The 19,842-nt window shown below is 37.8% G+C and overlaps 1 protein-coding gene across 3 annotated transcripts in view; it reads right to left on the bottom strand.

Moving 5' to 3' along the window:
- The window catches only part of GRM5 (glutamate metabotropic receptor 5), a 224,440-nt gene that overhangs the window by 112,878 nt on the left and 91,720 nt on the right, over positions 1-19,842 (bottom strand). For all 3 annotated transcript variants that reach the window (XM_085216405.1, XM_019612348.3, XM_085216406.1), the window contains exon 2: positions 9,311-9,560. In XM_085216405.1, coding sequence (XP_085072531.1) covers positions 9,311-9,560 — 250 coding nt within the window. The remainder of the gene's footprint in view (positions 1-9,310; positions 9,561-19,842) is intronic.

Raw genomic sequence — 19,842 nt, 5'->3', positions numbered from 1 at the left:
ATGTTCTTGTGGGGTTTCCTGCTAGAGAAATATTCAAGACCTGTCTGGATGCTTACCTGTGCAACTTATTGTAGGTACCTGCTTTAGCAGAGGGGTTTGATTTGATGATGTGGGGTGCAGTTAACACACCAGAGAGATGGGATGACATCCAGAGAGACGTAGACAGTCTTCAGTAGTGAGCCCAGGAGAACCTCGTGATGCTCAAGTCATCCAAGTGCAAGGTCTTGCACCTGGATCGAGGCAACCCTCAATAACAACACAAGCTGGGGGATGAAAGGACTGAGCACAACCCTGCCAAGAAAGACCTGGGGGTATTGATGGATGGCAAGCAGAACATGAGCCAGTTATGTGCCCTTGCAGCTCAGAAAGCCAGCTGTATTCTGAGAAGCATACACAGAGATTTCAAAGAAGATTAGTTGTCAGTAGGAAGCACACCCAGCTGTAAGGGCCTGCCATGGCAAAAAAGCACTTTGCAGAATTTACTTATCACCCTGAAATACTCATTGACAGAAACTAAATTCATAAACATTTCTTACAACCATGCCTCATGATTTGGCACAGAATAAGTTTAGCAGTTCGTATGAAATGAATTTCTCTCTAGGGTGAAAAAAAATCAACAATAACAAACAAAATAAAACAAAAACCTCACACTTTAAAAAAAAAAGTTAACTGATATTGCTTACAGCTGCTATGATGTGAAAGCTCATTAGGATAGGGATGAGAACTACATTCCCAACATGATACAGCCATAATGAAATGAATCAAATCACAAGAAATGAGGGCAATCCCCACAAAACAACAAAACGGAACAATCAAAAATACCTCCTCAAGTATAAAGACAAAATTTTCTAGCTCTGATGTTTTTTAATTCTCATACTGAAATAATTTAATCTGCATAATTCTTGGAAGCTTTTTGAGTCCTGAAGGATTTTTTTTCTTGCAGCACTTTTAATAATAGAGATTATTGGAGCTGTGAATTTTTCCTATAGAAGTTGTTTTTATGAAAACTAAATCTATTATTTTTTTCAAATTTAATATTTTCAAGTAAAATTGTTGATAATGAAGTTTCAAAAACAACTACACTACAATTTCATTAATGAAATTTAATCTTTTTTTTTTTTTTTTTTTTTTTTCCAATAAAACGTGACTTCTTTTCAGCACTTCAGATCAAATTTCCTAGTACTTGGCCACTGATACAGATTATAGAAATGAAAAAGAGATTAGATAACTTGGACTACTTTTATAAGATTCACTTCCAGAAGAGAGCAGTTCAAAGAATATCCTTGCATATAATCTACAAAAGTCTGGAATAAATTTTAGAAGATCACCCACTTTCTTCTGATATTAAGTAATCACTGCTATAAGCGTATTAAATGTTAGATATTGTTGATTCTGCTTAAAGTGCCCTGGCTGGCACAACTAAAGCCCAGATGGAATTGTTTAACAAAAAGTTTTCTGTTTTGAATGTGATGATTGGACTGGATGATCTTGTAGGTCTTTTCCAACCTTGGTGATTCTATGATTCTACAACTAAGTTCTTACTCTTGACTAGACTGCCATGATAGACCCCACTTTTAATGAGCAGATGTTCTTTAAATCTGTACCTGAGGAACCATCTGTCCGTTCACTTGAAGGTCAGCGATACTTCTGTTTTCCCCAAAGGACCCCATACACCATCTTGATAAAGACAGGTAGCAGGAGAAAGGGGTAAATGTCAAGGGTTATCTTCCCTAATTCTCAGCACGTAGTTGTTGTTTGGATGTATTAAGCCCAAATTCAATTATCTGGAAACAGCAGAAGACAATTCATTACGTAAGATCTGGTTCACCCTGTGTACCTACCTGTGTCTTTCCACTGTCTAAGTGAGTGCAGGCACGTTCAGCTCTGACCTTAAGTGAGATCAATCCTGCTCCTCTCCATCAGTGTTGTAAGTGTCCAGATATAAACTGATTTGAATTAATAATGAAATTGTGATGCAAATTTGTAACTCTTATTCTGAAGAGAGATAGGACTTTTTCTCTCATACATATGACTCAAAGGTCAGAGCAAGCCCATCTCAGAGCAGGAACTTTTTCTAAGAAACATTCTGAGCTTATGATGACCTTCCCTCATTGAGAAAATCAACATTCAAGGGCAAAGGCTTCAAGCTCAGGGAGGGTAGATTTAGGTTACCTATAAGGAAAAAAAATCCTTTGCAGTGAAAATGGTGAGGCAGTGGAACAGGTTGCCCAGAGATGTGGTTAATGCTCCATTCGTGGAGACTTTCAAGGTGAGGCTGGATCAGGCTGTGGGCAACCTGATCGAGCTGTTGATGTCCCTGTTCATTGCAGGGGGGTTGGACTAGATGATCCTCAGAGGTGCCTTTCAACTCTAAGGATTCTATGATTCTATGATTATCCTGATTGTGACAGGATTCCTGGGAACCTTAGAATAGTGATCAGGAAAAAATAAAATAGTTTCCACTGGTGAGTCAGAAACTGTCTGTATTTCTAGGGATAGACAGCTGTCCGAATTTTATGACTGAATGACTGTAGCTGAACAAAACTTAAGATCCTGGCTATCTGCTGCAGGGTGCTTCTTTAGCCCAGTTGTTTTCAAATGAGAAAGAGGAATTAATGCTTTGTGGAGTATGAATCATTTAGTCCAGCTACAAAAGCACAACCACAATGGAATAGCAAACTGCCACTAAACTTGTGGCTGCCAGATGAAACTGGCACAGGAAGTCCAAAGTAGCATGGACTATCAGGGAGATTACTAGAAAACTCTGATTACCTTTACCTAAGCCCTTGTACTGGGAGATTCCCCCATGACAAAGAGTGACAGAGGAGCAAGTAGTAATTAGATTCCTGGTAGAGCAATTGCTGCATAAGCAATTAAGCTATTTTCTTACTATTGCTACAAAATAATAGTTATACAGTAATAGTTTGCTCCAAAAGTAATGCATCTTACTTATTTCCACAGAAACTATAACAGATATAAAGAGCACAATAACCCTGTTTGATAGAGCAAATTCTCAGCTGCTAAACACCTTTTTCCAACATAGTCAATATTGTTGCTTATACATTTTTCACCAGCACTGAACAAGAGCCCACATGCCGTGTTTGTAAATATCTGCACAGTTATCAGAAACGTGGCTTGTCTTTCATGGAAGTGACCCACTGTCACCACTGCTGAAATATACCACTCACCACCTAACTGTGCTTGCATCCACTGTTTGGTCTCCATAAGTGTTCAGTCAGTGAACATCAATAGGTGAAATTTTTTCTGCTTGGAGGAATTAAATTCTGTGCTTTTCCTTCACACACCTTTCCATGTCAGATGTTTCAGACTTCCCCTCTGCTGCCATTTGTCACATAGCAACAAAATGCAAAGGAATATTGGTGGGAAAATTCAGCAGTTACTGCCATGCCATCAACATCTGCCTCTGATATACTGGGCCAACATAACAAAATAGGAAGCATTACTTTTGCAGCATCCCTCATATTAAACATGAAAAAAAGAAAAAACATAGATAAAAATTCCTAAAACTTTTAGGTAAAAGATGACAACTTCAGCAGCAATGTAGTTGTAAGTCTTTGATTTTTATTTTTTCCAAAATAAGAATATCAGTGTCTTCATTATTATCTAAGTGTATTTCAAATAATTAGCTATTATAAAAGCAGACAAACTTCCTGCAGTCAGTCTTTTTGCTTCTGGAAATTCATACAGAAGTTTCTAGATGTTTGAATAAATATCTGTGTTCACACCAAGTCACTAAGTAACAAATTTCAGTATCTTTCTTCTGGGTAATCCCCCTCAGATCTTTATTACCTCTATGGCTAAAATTAAGCCCTGTGTTTTGTGGCAGTCATCCTCCTCTAGATATTGATCTGACAATGTATTAAAATTTAATTTTCATAATGAGAGAAATGGTCAGTTAAAATCAGGTTTTGGGCGGTAACGCGCACTTGTATTACCCAGACAGCTTCCAAGTGAAGCACCCATTTCTCTACGAAAAGCAAATCAGTTTAGTCAACCCCTGAACCCTTTTAACCCGAGATTTTAGAGAATATTTAGAACAACAGCAACAACAAAAAAATGATTTTCATTTAGAATACAAGAGATACAAGGAATGGTTTTCCTTTTGGTGTCTACTGGTAGGGATATATTAAAAATCAGCCCAGGCAATCATGTTTTAAAAGTGTCAGCGTCCAAGATTGACCTTGATTTGTGCATATCAAACAGCTTACTAGTTAAAATGCATTAATCATCATGCGTTTTCTAAGAGAAAGATAACTTTCTTATAACAATTCAACTAGTCTCCATGTTCTTCATCGATACAAGTCAACGTGAATAAAAGTTGAACTATATGATCCCATAGTAAGTATAGATTTCATTTTATTATATTTGGCTTCTTAATCAAAATACTGTTTATTTAATCTACACTTTATTATAGTGTTTGTAATTAAAGTAAAAGGATCAACATAGTATGGGTTGAGTCTTTTTTCTTGAAACAGTTCACGATCCTTTTATCTACTCTTCCTGAAAGCAGTATCTTCTTGCCAAGATTTACAGTGTCTTTTCAAGGCTACAGTGAACTGAATTCTACCAGAATGATGATTAGGGAATTTTGGTATTTCATCCACGTTATCAGTCGCCTTCAGCCTTAACCTCTGGAGACACAATGGCTCCACTAAAAACTATCAACTCAGCCATAGTGAGAGGGAAATGCATTGCTTTGTGTGCCACTTTGTCATTTTATGTAATGGAGTGATAGAAAAATGAATTACACCACCAGTTCACAAATCAGAAGCTTTCATTACTTCTAGTAAAATTCTTCTATAGTCATTCAGTAGTATTATCAAGATGAGTTCCTCTACATAAATCTCTGCCACATGGGTAGTATTTTTGTATACAGGTTTTTAGAGTATTTTAAGTACTCCTATGTCATTTCAAATGTAGACTTACAGAAAGCCTCTCTCTGCCTTTGTAATTCCTACTTTATCCTTGTAAAGATATATGTACATATGAAATATGTAATTTATATAACAATAACTGTAAAGATGAAACAAGTGAATGAATACCCTTCTGGTGATGTCCTTTTCTTTATCTGCCACACGCTCTTCTCCTGTTTATCTATACAAAGAATTTCTGAGGGACACAGAAATTAAGACTTGAATAGAAATGATGGCAGATTTTCTGGGAGAAGAGAATGTTCCTGGACCATGTGATTTGAAACAGATCATGAGATGCTAACATGGAGCTACCAAACACTGAGTTTTCCCCTCTCATGGACACCTTTGGGTACCAGATTGTGGTCTGTGTATATACAGTGAGCAGCTGTTCCTGGGTGCAGATTCTGGGATGATGCAGATAAATCAGGGGTGAAAAAAGGAAAAGGAAAAAAAAGAAAAACAAACAAAGCAAAAAACACCACTGCTACCAACAACAACAAAAAAAGAAAAAACAGCAGCCACACCTACAGAGTATAAAGAAGAGCGATTATAAAGTAAATAAACTTTAAACCCTAATCAGTGCCTCTCAACAAACACAATCTTTTTTGTTGTTTGAACAAACATGTACAGAGCATTTAATGGAGATCATTTTAGGCTCACTGAACCTCATTATTCAAAAATCTATAGCTCTTCTACAGATCAGAAAATCTGAAGGACAGTAACAGATTTCATCCTGTTCAGAATATCTTTAAATCTTTCTAGGAATATATCCTGGAACACAGTTTCAGCTTTAGATTTAATGTTTTAAATGGTTAGTTTTATCACGTAACCAACACCAAATAGTGGAATAACTACTCTGGAATTTAAGCTCTGAATTTACGTTCATCCCTTGATTTCCTATTTTTGAGAAGAAAGCTTCTAATCTTTTCTCAGGCCTAAACAGAAAATATTTCCATTGTTCCAGGATTATTTTTAGTTTCTTTTCTTTGACTTGAAAGAGGATCTTTCATCCTCAAAATGGGCTCACTTCAGAAAACTCAGTGAGTATTTCCTATCATTCTTAGAAGACATATTTGGAAAGAGCAATTCTCAGTGATCGACCCTTAGATTTTCCCCTTTTTGAGTTTTAATGTTTTTGGATAGAGCAGGACTTGAAAATCAAAGTTAAAACCAGAAGCATGCACTGGTGCACAGAAGTGCACCCACAAATGGGTACAACTTCCCAACAAAGCCAGTGACTAGATTTCACACAAGATTGCATATAAAGGTCTATTGTCAATGTGAAACTGTCTTTGAGATCATCTCACCATCTTTTTTTAGACTCAGGAAGTCACCTCATTAATTTATCCTTTTGCCCGTGAGAATAAAACCTTTCAAAGTGCTTCAGAGTTCTTTGTCTCCTCTTTATCTGTTTCTCCCCCATGTCTGATTTCTACTGGTATAGTAGAAGTCGCATCCCATACTGTGAAATGTGCTTTCCTTTCATAAGGAAACTTTTCAAAGCAGATTAAGAATAAGCATAAGTTTTTGTACATGTAAATAGTAGTCTATGACTAAAATTTTTATCTGAACTTCTGTTTTACTAACAGCACTGCACTGCATGCACAAGGGCTTTCTTTACTGAGACATTACCTTTGACTTAGGAGATTTTTTGACCTGCAGATTTGTCGAAGATTTACGAATCCACTGGACGAACTTCACTCCATCCTGGCTTTTTGTCACTTTTTGCCAGTCATTTGCTATAAGCTGTCTCCAGAAGCCATACACTGGCTTGGTGGACCTTTGATCTGATCTCATAGAGATATGTTTATTTTCTGATGTTAGATTTTCAGATGTATAGGACCTGTATTTCCTCTCAGAAACATATGCATCTCTTACTGACATAAGTGGATGTGCTCACTTGCCCATGGATTCACAAGGAAATTTTCTGATTATTGCCTGACAACATCACGTACGTATTTGAACATATATGCAAACAAATCATCTCAGGGAATATACAGCATTCCTACAGGGGCAAAATGAAGACCTTGTCCCATTCTTTGGGCTTCCCTCCGTCCAAATTAGAGCTTGCTTACATCTGTAACTGTGAAATTGGACTGTAAAATGCAGTATTTATTGGAACTAGTCAGATACAATAACAACAAAAATGAATTTAAAGCAGTGAGAAGAAAATAAGGAAAATAAGGTAGACTAATTTATTTTCAGTGCAAATATTTGCATCATCTCTCTCTCTACAATCCTCAAGCCCTAACTTATGGAGTTCTTACTTTAGCCTTCAGTTGTTCATGTTAGAGAAAGAAAAGGATTCTCCAAACATCTTTGACCAGCAACTCTACTGCTTCCATCTGCTGCAGGACATAGCTGGAGACTGCTATTGCTCAATTTGAGGGCCACTGAGCTACAAGGAAACCAAGTAAAGGGAATCCACAGAGTTTCTTTTCCAAACTAAGTCATTCTCTAGTCTTCAGTAGCTCTGGCTAAGGATACTTTGGACATAGAAGATAAAACAGCTTTTTACTTCCTCAGTCTTTTATTGCTGCTCTAGAAAACAAACCTTTGTTTTAATTTGAGTGATTGAATTAATCTGAATTAATGTTGCTAATTACAGGGCATTTAATTAATAGCTATAATATGATTCTTTCTTGGGCTACAATCCGATGCCTGAAGAAGAGAACTCAGATAAATAAGTGGGCAGCAGACAGCTGTGTCAGAGGCCACAGCATTCAAGGGAGGCTATTGCAGGCTCCTCAAAAATCCCTCAAAGGGGTTGCACACTGAAAATATTTTCTCGCCTGCTTATTTTATCCCCATGGAAGAAATCTGAACACTTATACTATGTTTAGCTTCCACGTTCTTGCCAAAGACACAATGCAAGGTATTCTAGATGGAAGAGTTCTGGCAGATTTATTTTTTCCTGAAGCAGTGGAAATAGCCAAAAATGAATTTAGAGCATATTTAAGGACTGCAAAATTTCATTTCCTCATTTATTCTTGAGAAGATATACAATGTCTTCTCAATTTCTCAAGTTCGGATTTGTACAAACACAGAAAAAGGCATGTTAACGACAGCATTTACCCACAACACTAGTCTAGTCTAAATCTATCCTCTCTCTGTAAAGGTCCACATTACAAATAATGGAATTAAGAGGGTCCTATTTTTCTTCATTAATACAGATGTGATTAGTCCACATGAATATCTCCAAACTGTAGACATAAAAATATACTTAGGTGAATCTCACCCTGAGAACAGTTGTTTCTTTGGATTTCAGGCCAAAAAGGGAAGAAAAGGGAACAAGATATCCATGGAAGAGACTTCAGAGAAAGTGCATTTGCAAGGGAAAGCAGTCATAGTGCCATAAGATAGAGAAATAAGTAAGAAGTGCATCTCAATTTGGCAAAAATAAATAAATAAATACATAAAAGAAAAAAATCCAACATTTGTGCCAAAGATAAAATATAGAGGTAGTAGTCTTAGCATTCCAGCTTTCAAGTCTGTCGAGGAAAGCTGCACTCCTTAGGTACTGCCCTGAGGATCTCATCAGGATATCTTGTTTCACAGTTACTGTTTTATTACTGTTCCCGTTCTGTGCTCATACTTGTAACAGTGTCAGACCATCAGTGTAATAATGCACCTGAAGAGCAGCAGGCAACTTTAGCTAGCTCCTGGTATGCTTCATTTTGTGGTCAAAATACCATTTTTCTTATCTCATTTGGGGTTCAATTGTTTATTCAGAATATGTGGTAATTTTGTGGTAAGGTCCCAGTAGGTGGACATTAAGATCTTTTACTTCTCTGACAATTACATGGACTTTTCCTACTGGGTGAACATATCTGAGCATTTTTCTTTCTCCCCATAGACATCAGAGAAAGAACTGCTGATACAACTGAAACCCACGTAAGAAGTTTCACCTATTTGTTGCCTTTAGCTCAGTAGGGACAGATCAATACATTGGCTGAAGAAAAGGAAGAAAAGGTGATAGATATTAACCTCTTCTTTTTGGAGGCACCTATTTCACATCTATCCAGAAGCCACATCAGCAGTTCTTAACACTACTTGAATGAGGTTGCATACATATGTTATGCATTTCAAACTGCTATAAATAAAGGGAATGATACAAACCAAACAACTGTGCGTGTGCTTTCCCTCTCATAATGATCTTATTAGAACTGGCCAGATTTATGTTTGCATAGACATCATGGGAATAAAGCGTTTCCTTGTACAATATGTGCCACTGCAACACAGTTGACATTACTTTCTGCCTCTTAGTGCGTGTCTAGAAGAGATCATGAGTGTGGGCTTTACATATGCATCACTGGACTGTCTTTTATTTTGCCCTTCTTTGATGAGATGGGCTATAATTGTGTAGCATTACTCACCTTCCCAGCAGCAAAAATTCTCCAGCAAGTCCCAGGCGCCTCATAGCCATTAAGAGCCCTCTCACAGTCATGCCTTCACAGAAACAGGCAACCACTCTTGCCTTGGGCAGGTGGCTCCGAAGCTTCCGCAGTAACTTGTCAAAGCTCTGCTCACCAGCATTGCTATAGATCTTGTAGGAATGTGCAATGCAGATTCCTTCCTTGGCAGCCATATCTTTAAATGCTTCCATTCCACTTTCACCATAGTTTCCTACAGGCAAACAGAAATGTTTATGAATATTTTAAAATTTGCAGTAGCTTTTATTTCTTTGGGAGCAGCAAATATTTTAGAGTACATAATATATCTGCACAGGGATCTGTGTATCCACGTTAAGAAAATCACATCAACTCTTCAATTTATTCATCCATTTTTCAAGCCAAGATCAAAAAAATTTCCCAACAAACCTGACTTTTATTTAGCAATCTTCTCTGTTGAAAACAAAATCTGGTAACTATCTCAATAAATGTGAGTATCTGTTCAAAATGTCTACAGCAAAGTACATATAAATTAAGCATCGATTTCTGATTCTCTTAAGTTTACTTAATGTGGTCAGTTGCTCTGGAGTTTACTTCAAAAGATATAAAAATAAATGTTTGGGATATATTCTTTGGTGTAATTTTTTTTAATGTAAATAAAACAAAAAAATAATTAATAAAAACAAAACTTTGTTCATAATGAAATCTGAACAGCAACAACATTTGAATTACACTGAAAGTAAAAGTTTTCCTGACATGAAAGAATTTATTCTGGTGACTCAGGAGAGTGAATGACAAAACAGGAGAAATAAACATTTATAGAGACCACAAGATCACAGATGAACCAAACGCATATCTGTATTTTTTTAATTAAATGTCAAGAAACGCAACAGGAAATTTTTGATATTTCCTTTCAAGCTATTCGCTTGTGGGATAATCTGGTAATAAATACTTGTAGTTACATATGCCTATTCTTTATTCTATCTCACCATAGAAAGTTTCTTCTTTACCAGGCCACAGTGCTTAAACAGTAGGTGTAACTGATCCCACTTACTATCACAGTGACCAGGACTGTCTTCCTGGTTCCGTGTGCTCCTCCATCTGGCTTTCTAAATCTGCTTTTTGTCTCATTTAAATCAGAAGGAATTAGAGACAGAAACTTTGTTTTCTCCAAAGTACTGTCTTAACTTCTGGGTACTATTCCACACAAACACAGTCAATATGTTAAAAAGACTGAATGAGCATGCTAGAGTAATGCCTTTGCAATGAACTGCTGATCTTTTGCTTCTGTTTGTGTGCAGATAGAAGACTTTGTGAGGAAAAATACTTTTCCAGCATAGATAACAGCATATAAGACAATAGTGAAAATATATGAGAAGTAGTGAGAATCATAAAACAAGATTTGAATTCTCACTGTCTTCATCAGTTTTTGTGACTTTGGACATTGGATCACTCAACCTGCCCATATAGGAAATTGCTTCTATTGGTAGATGATTGGACTGGATGACCTTAGAGGCCTTTTCTGATCTTGGTGATTCTATGATTCAATTATTCTATTGCTTTTAGAATTTAGACCCTGTATTAGGTTCCAGACTGTATATGAACACGAAAGACTCTATCTCAACTTCAAAGATCATCTGAATAACCAAAAGAGACAGAGTGGAAGAAAGGAAATATTGTAAAAATTTCATGTCACATCAGAAATGAATCACTGAGATCTTGAGGCTGGCAACTCAAATGCAGCTCTCCCTGTGTGATAAGTGCCAATTTTCATTTTCCTCCCAGCTGTGACAAGGTCTGATGGAAAATCCATTACTTTGAAAATTGTGTGTGGTTTTTTAAACAGTCTTGTAGCAGTGCTTCTTCGGAGTTGTAAATCAGACGCTCAGTGCTTCCTCATGTGCCATGCTCATAGGGCAAAAATTTCCTGTGGTGTATCAGCATCAAGTGATTCCCATGAGATGCTGAAGGAGTTCAGCTGGAGTTCAAAAACGTGGAGTTTTATGACAGACTTATTACAACCTCAAAAGACAGTCTAGAGGAAAAATAGGGGTCAGTCACAAAGAACTTCCACAGACCTTGAGGCCATCTAAAGTACAACTTGACAGTTTGACAAGAAATAGAGTTTATTTAGAGTTATTACTTTGCTTAAAGTTATTCTTATTTAGGTCAGTCTGGATCAAAATTAAATGTTTTGTTTCGTTTTCCCTAACAGAGAAAAGTTGTACCAAGTTTTGCTGCAGAGCATGGATGTTTGAGGAAAAAAACACAATTTATAATATATCTCAAAGAAATAGAAATTCTGAAAACTTCATTTTCTATCAAGAAATTGTCAATGAAAAATTCCTGACTTACAGAGCTTGATCTCTTCAGTGTTCCAAACACTGAACTCTTTGAAAGTGTTATAAATATCCAAAGCTGTTACCCCAAAGCTTGCTATAAAGCAAAGAACAGGCTTAATTACAGTACTGAAAAAGTAGTATGTCTTGTGATGAGCACAGAATCAATTGAGAAGGAAGGAATTAGATACTGAAAGGTCACTTTCACATCTCCCAGGAGCCTTCTCTTCTCCAGGCTGAACAACCTCAACAGTTCATAAAACACAATTCTTTTCATGCCTTTTCCATTACACAAATGCTATAATCTCATTTATCATGACAGTGAGGTTTTGTGAAACCATACAGAAAGCAGTGCCTCACCAAAAATGAGAGAAAACATGCTGAACTACAAAGGCCAGTTAAAAAAGTGAGACTTTCTTAACATTTGGAACAAGTGCATCCCAGCACTCTGAATCTGCAAGTGAGTGGGTTTTCCAACAGGGAAAACTATAGCTGCCTGAACTCAAGAGAGATTTGATGGAAACAGAAAGCTGTATTTTTTTCTTCAAGATATTTATACAAATACACCAGTGGAGATCTTGTCATGATCATTTCTGATTAAACACTACTTCTTTAATTATTCATAGTGAATTCCCCTGTTTTGCTAGAGGTTTGATGAGTTATGTATGTTTAATTTGAGCAATACTTTGGGGATAATGAACACTTCTTGATGGATAAAGGAATAATTTTCTATTAAATTCTTTTGCATTACACATTACAGTTAATTTCTTCTGAGCGATCTTTCAGTGGAAAACTTGTACGTGTACAAAGGTGCACATATAGCACAGGGAGTGGAAAACTAGGGTAAGTATAGTATATCATTTCCTTGAGGATGAGATGAGGTTCACAGTGGGAAAGCATCTCCTTTCCGTGTGGAACTGGGTTTCTCATAGATATTTGATTCTTGGAAATAATTTTTTTTCCATAATAGAAAACTGCCCACACTGGCACAGGAAGAACAAATTTCCACCACCAGGGTAATTCCCTGTCTTTAGCAAGTTCTAGGAGTCAAGGAGAAAGATTTCTGGTCTTGCACATATGGCTGGCCAACGCATGGATTTGTGCTGAGAAGAGCAATTTTTTAGTTTCACTTCTAAGTGAAAATCAATTCAGGCGCCCTGTGCTGGAACCAGTGCAACATCTTCTGTGAGTTCCCTGTGACAGAAGTTGCCTACAACCTGGCAATCTTGCCATGAAGCTATTCTGTTTCTACTTATAAACTTAATGAAAATTCCTAAAAATGAAAAAAAAATGGAACAGAAGGGAAGGATTGATTTACTGCTGTTTGTCTAATTCCAGTTCATCAGAAAAACTTCCACAAACAACAAAAGCTAGAACTGATGTACAGTCAGTTTACATTCCACCACCAAATTCCATCTCTATTTCAGTGTTAGGAAAGCGGCACCCTTGTGTTATGAACGTTTTTGCTGGCGTAGCATAGGTTTTTACTGGTGTCCATCTCATTTTGAAAGTCTGTGGCATAATCAGAGCTGCTAGATATTGGTGACTTTTTGGAAATACGTTGCTGTACTCATGGCAACAATGGGCAGCTGCTTTCTTATACCAGCCTGAATCCTGTATGTTGCCTACCTGAATGTCTGGTCTTAATCCACGTTCAAAAACTGCTCTCACATGTTTCTGCATGTTTTAAATAAACAAGCAATCAAAAAAAAATAAATAAATTGATTTTTAGCAATGCTTATCCCTGCTTCTGAGTTGTAAATTTGTTCCGAACTGAGGCAAATCTCCCATTCTGTAGTCTAACTGTAGCAATCTGGTAGTTTCACTTCCAATGATTCACTACCAGAAAGAAGCTATTAAGAAGCTTAACAAGGACAGATTGTGCTTTTTTCCAGATGAGGGTTAATATAGTACGGTACATAATAATTCTTCAGTCTGATAGAACAGGGTCAGGAAAACTGCTGGTTGCTCTTGCTGCTCTTCCTGCCCAGCAATTGAACCAACTGAACCATCTGAACATAAACTGTTAAGATCTTAACTACATTAACCAGCAAAAAAAGCAAGGTTTTTAACCTAAATGAATTTTTAAAAGTATGCTGGGATTTCTTTATGGAATACAGAATGGCTTTTTTTCCTTGTTGGCTTATCTATAATGGTTTGCTGCATGTACGTATTGTTATCAGATGATTTTTGGGCTTATAAGAGACATTCATTGAACCAGCCTTTGTGGAAGATTTAGTATGTAAAATTGCTTCAAGACATGAAGTTCACAGTAAAAATTCAGAAAATCAAAGAATAGCAGCCTCAAAAAATTGAAGGCATGCATTATACTATTCATTAGCTAGAAATAAGTCTATCAATCACAGAGAAATACTTCCAAAATTTTAATAGTGAAGAGTAAAACACAGAATAATATTTTATTCTGGATCTGAACCACAGGAAAAAAAAAGTTGTCAACTTAAAATTGTCAGTAGATATTTTACAATCAATATAGAGTATAGAGGATATAAACCTTCAGTTTTTTTTTGTTTTGGTTTGGTTTTTGGTTTTTTTTGTTTTGTTTTGTTTTGTTTTTCCTCTTATTGGCATCAACAGGATGAACTTTGCCGGAAATACCAAAAAAAATAAAAAATAAATCTAAGTAGATATAATTTTGAAAATACATGTGGGAATAGTTGAAGATATTTATGAAAGGTAACATGTTCACTGATTATCAAGATGATCTTCCTGAGAGGTAAGGAATTTGTAGTATTGTCTCCCAAATTGTGATGTTAGAAGTCTCTCTGACTGCTACACCTGAAATTAATCATGGCAAAACACAAGTAGTATCTACCCACTACCCCCTCTTAATGAAAATCTGTCCCGTTGTATGCAATTAGCTTTTACATATGAGAGGTTTTTTCCTTTCTTCCTTTGGCAGAAGGCTGGATGGGGCTTTGAACAACCTGGTCTAGAGGGGGATGTCCCTGCCAACAGCAGGGTGTAAGATATTACTCTGTTAACATCAGTGTCTCAAAGCTTGCTGGGGACTCAGATGGACTTGACCGAGTCCAGGCAAGTCCTGGGCAAAGGTTGTGAAATCCTTTGTCTGGAGAACTTTGATGGAGAGAGAGATGAGCTGCAGCTAAATAGCTGTGAAGCGGTCTTTTGTGTGGACTTATCTCAGGATGATGGCCATCTCGGGGGATACTCACATGACTCTTGCTCAAGCGCAAGGGATGTCACGTAGGCAGGAGGAAAAGGAGGATAAAAGGAGGAACTGAAAATCTGGTGTCTGCCATCAGATTCCTCACTGCAAAATTCCTTCGTGCTGGCGGACTCCCCTGGGCCTGCTACCTGAGTCCTGCTGCTTCCTCCTGGATCGGCTCCGCGACTTCCTTCTGCCACCTGCTTGCTGCCCAAGGCCGGCCACGCTGCTGCTCTCTCCCCCCCTGCTTCTTCTACCTCGGACCATCGAAACGCCGTGCAACGGGACCGCTGGTGGTGACTATCCCCGCTTTACGCAATTCTCGCTTCTTTCCTCTCTTTTCTGTCGCCCTCCTTCCCTTCCCCATCTCCCTGATTAGGATTATAATAAACTGGTCGGACCAACATTTGAACCGTTGTTTCTTAATCTCACGCCGAGTATACGGATAATACAAGAACATCATCTCCCTCCTATAAATCGGATCGAGACACAGGGTTGCTGGAACTAGATGATCTAAATGTCCTTTCCAACTCGAACCATTCTATGATTCTGTAAGGTTGGTCTCTTGCACCACATGAAGAACCAAAGGACCATGTCAAGGGAAGATTTCTAGAAAGAAATGACTGCACGAGCAAAGCAACCACCTAATTTTGATTAGACTTGAAGAGTTATCAGACAGCTATAAGGCAGCAAAGGTAAGGCATGTGGCAAAAATTCTCAGTGATTCCTTTAAGAAAAATACCTACTCTTTCCTAAATGTTACTGTTGCTGCCTTTTGTAAGCATAGACTACTGCAAAGTGATATGGAGTGTATGACCCAACAATTAAAGCTTTCCAAGGGACATGAAAAACAGATGACTGTATTTATGACTCTATTCTTATCTATCTACATGATCATGGAGAACCATCAATTTATTTATTTTCTATTCAAACTGTAAGCTCTTGAAACAGGATTTATGAACACTAGTATTCAGTATTCATAAAACTCAGACGCAGAAGGATTCACATTATATCTGGTGGCTTTATAAATGAATACAGTACAATACAAATGCTGTCAGTATAATGGAATATTACTTACCACGGCATCATACTAGATATAAAATTATTTTCCTTCTCTGTGAACAGTTTTGAGATTTTTATTTTTCTGCATTTAAGGACAAGAAACATTTCAATAATCTCAAAAATACTCTCCAAACAAAAAAAGCCTGCTTCTAATCTTCTTAAGAATCAATTCAGTGTGATTGAAGTAATTTGTTGAAATGATATTTAATTTCAGTATTGACTATCTTATCATTTTAGCATAAGCCTCCTGTCACTTTCTATGATATAATATAAAAATACGCATTCTCTATAAGAAAGTTTGTGTTTATTTCAAAACGAGTATATTAAATACAATGACGTTTAAAAATTCAATATATTTGAAGTGGGCTCTTCCCTCTGAGTTTTGTAAGTTCTAGCTGTGAGGTATTTTCAGGAAGTTTGCATTGAAAGCTTTACAGACCATTTTAGTAAAGAGTGCGTTTTTTGGTTTTAATTGGGATAGAGGCAATTTTCTTCATTGTGACAGTGCTTTGGATTTAGGATGAGAATAACGTTGATAGCACACTGATATTTTCATTGTTACTGGGCAGTGCTTCCATTAAGGCAAGAACTTTTCAGCTTCTCATGCTGCTTTGCAAATGAGGTAGCTGAAGGTGCATAAGAAGCTCAGGGATGACAGAACCAGGACAGCTACTGGCCAAAAAGTTATCCCACACCATATGACATCATCGTGAACAACAAAACTGGGGAGGAGTTGGCCTTAACAGGGCAGCTGATGCTTGAGAACTAATTTGAGATTGGTCAGTGAATGGTAAGAAATTACATTGTGCATCACTCATTTTGTATATATAATTAATATAATGTTCTCATCCTTTTCTGTCCTAATAAACTGCTTTTATCAAAATCCACAGGTGTTACTTTTTTCAGAATTGTCACCCCTATCCCATTGAGGAAATGAGCAAACAGCTGTGTGGCACTGAGCTGTTTGCCAGATTAAACCACGACATAATATACAAAAAGCAAAGCCATACCTAATTAAATTATATATAGGGTAGATTTTGATTAGGTATAAAGAGGAAATTCTTCTCTATGAGAGTAATGAGGCACTGGAACATGTTACCCAGAGAAGATTTATAGATGCCCCATCCCTGGAGAGGTTCAAGTCTGGATTGGATGGGATGTGGGGTAACCTGGTCTAGTGTGGGGTGTCCCTGCCCATAGGGACAGTCCCTCCCATAGCAATGTTGAACTACTTGTAGACATAATCTGCCTAGACACTAATAAAAGCCTTTTACACTGCTTCCCAGAACAGCGGGTGACCACCACTTCGCCATTACCTCCTTACAGGTAGTTGTAAAGAGTGACAAGATCTCCCCTTAGCCTCCTCTTCTCCAAACTGTATAATCTCAGTTCCCTCAGCTGCTTCTCATAAGGCCTGTGCTCCAAGTCAATGTGTATCTCTAGGCTACTCACTGGCAGGGCGGCACAAGAAGTCAAAAATCCTTGACTTGGTGAACTTACTGCTCTGCAAAACTAAAACACTGATGTGTTGTCAGTTCTCCAGAATCCAAAAGATAGCATCATATTAGCCACTATGAAGAAACATGACCCTCATGAAAGCTCTTATTTGCTTAATTGTGCCAATAACCGCACCATGTTTATTATAGAAACAGTTACTCTGTATGTCTAACACCTGTTTTAGTAATCACAGCTAGTATTCCCTACAGTAATTGTAGATGACAACAAGACTGTTTCTTAGAGAATACCTTAATTTCATTTTAAATGACCGTGCATATTCATATTCAGCATGTTCTTTTGGGATAAGTGGGTTTCCTGTCCCAATTTGAACTCTAAGAGAATCCATGCCTATCAGTAATCTATGCATAAGTAGAGTGGTAACTGGAAGACAGATCTGTTTCTGTTTGCATTTATCAGGAATGCTTTCCAAAAGTTTTGGATGAGGATGACATGAAGGGGGACATACCAATGTTTCCTGAAGCACAATATGTCTTCAAAAACAGCAAATAATCCCTGGCTAACTCGGTGTCCTTCACTACAGAATGGCAGAATTGGTGAAAAAGTGAAGAGAAGTTGATGTCATCTACCTTGACATGGGCAATGTTTTCAATATAGTCCCACACAGTGTTCTTGTCTCTAAATTGGAAAGACATGAGTATGATGGATGGATGGACTATTTGATGGATGAGGAATTGGCTGGATGTCTACATCCAAATAGTGACAGTCAGTGTCTCAGATCCAGTGGCAAGTTAAGTCCTTCAGAATTCTGTATTGGGATACTATATGATACTGTTCACACGGGCAGTGGGTATGAATGGAATGCATCTTCACCAAGTTTGCTGAGGGAAAGGACTCCATCCAGATGGAATTTGACATGCTTTAGAAGTGGACCCACAAAAACCATATTCAACAAGGCCAAGCACAGACTGGATGATAAATAGATAGAGAGCAATCCTAAGGAAAAGGATTTGGAAATATGGGTTGATGAAAGAGTTCAACATGATCTGGCAATATGTGCTTGCAACTCAGAAGGCCAATGATATACTGGGCTGCAAGAAAAGAATTGTAGCCATCAGGTCAAGGGTGGTCGAGATCCCGCCTGGAATACTTCATTCAGTTCTGTCTCCCACAGCATAAGAAAGACATGGAACTGTTAATGTGAGTCCAGATGAGGGTCACAAGGATGATGAGAGGGCTGGAGCAGGTTTGGACACCTAGGCTTGTTTAACCTGGAGAAGACTCCAAGGAGACCTTACAGCAGTTTTCCAGTACCTAAGGGGAGCCTACTAGAAAGCTGGGAAGGAACATTTTGCAAAGGCATGGAGTGGTAGGACAAAGGATAATGGTTTTAAACTAAAGGAGTATTGATTCTGAATGGATATTTGGAAGAAATTCTTCACTGTGAGGGTGGTGAGACATTGGCATGTGTTGCCCAGAGATGTGGGTGCCCTGATCCCTGAAAGTGTTCAGTGCCAGATCAGAGGGGCCTTTCAGCAACCTGACCTACTGGAAGGTATACTTGTTCGTGGCAAGGGGGTTGACCAGTCTAATATTAGAGTAGCAAAACTTTCCCAAAGTATACTCAGGTACAGAAAAGAAAAAAGTAATGAAGAACTTTTCCTTCAGGAAATGAAATGAATGGAGAAATTAATCCATTCTGACATGGACTGAAAGAGCCATGTTGTTTCTTTTGGGGATCAAATGACTAAGAAGACATTCCTGTTCTCCATCTCTTTCCTATGTACTACATCAATATGTAAGAATACTCAAGCATTAGACTTGCCTTCTCTTCACGCTCTTCTGGAGTTGTATGTGCTAAGAATTTACGCTATTTTTTATGAGCAAGCGTATTTTCTTCAGGAAGGCTCTAATGTTATAGAATCACAGCATCATAAAATTGTTGGAAGGAATGATTAAAGGTCATCTAGTCCAACTGTCTTGCAATGAGCAGAGACACAGCTAGATCAGGTTGCTCAGAGCCCTATCCAGACCGACCTTGAGTCTCTTCAGGATGGGACATTCACCACCTGTGTGGGCAACCTATGCCAGTGTTTCACCACCCTTACTGTAAAAAGCTGTTTCCTTATCTCTAGTCTAAATCTCCCCATTTAGTTTGAAACCATTTCCCCTTGTCTTGTCACAACAGATCCTGATAAAGAGTCTATCCCTTCAGTGTGAACCCACATGAACAGCATGCAGGGCAAAGTGCAAGGTGCTACACCTGAGGCAATCCCCAAAATCAGTACAGACTGGATGAGAAATGGACAAGTGTTCAGCCATGAGGAAAAGGACTTAGGTTGCTGATCAACACTGGCTGATGAAAAGCTTGACATGAGCTGTCAATGTATGCTTGCATTCCAGAAATCCAATGATATCCTGAGAGGCATCAAAAGAAATTTTGTTGGCAAAAAATGGAGATGGTTATTTTCCTC

Source organism: Meleagris gallopavo, chromosome 1 (genome assembly GCF_905368555.1).
Source record: "Meleagris gallopavo chromosome 1, MGAL_WU_HG_1.1, whole genome shotgun sequence".
NCBI lineage: Eukaryota > Metazoa > Chordata > Aves > Galliformes > Phasianidae > Meleagris > Meleagris gallopavo.
This window is presented reverse-complemented; position numbering and strand designations above follow the sequence as displayed.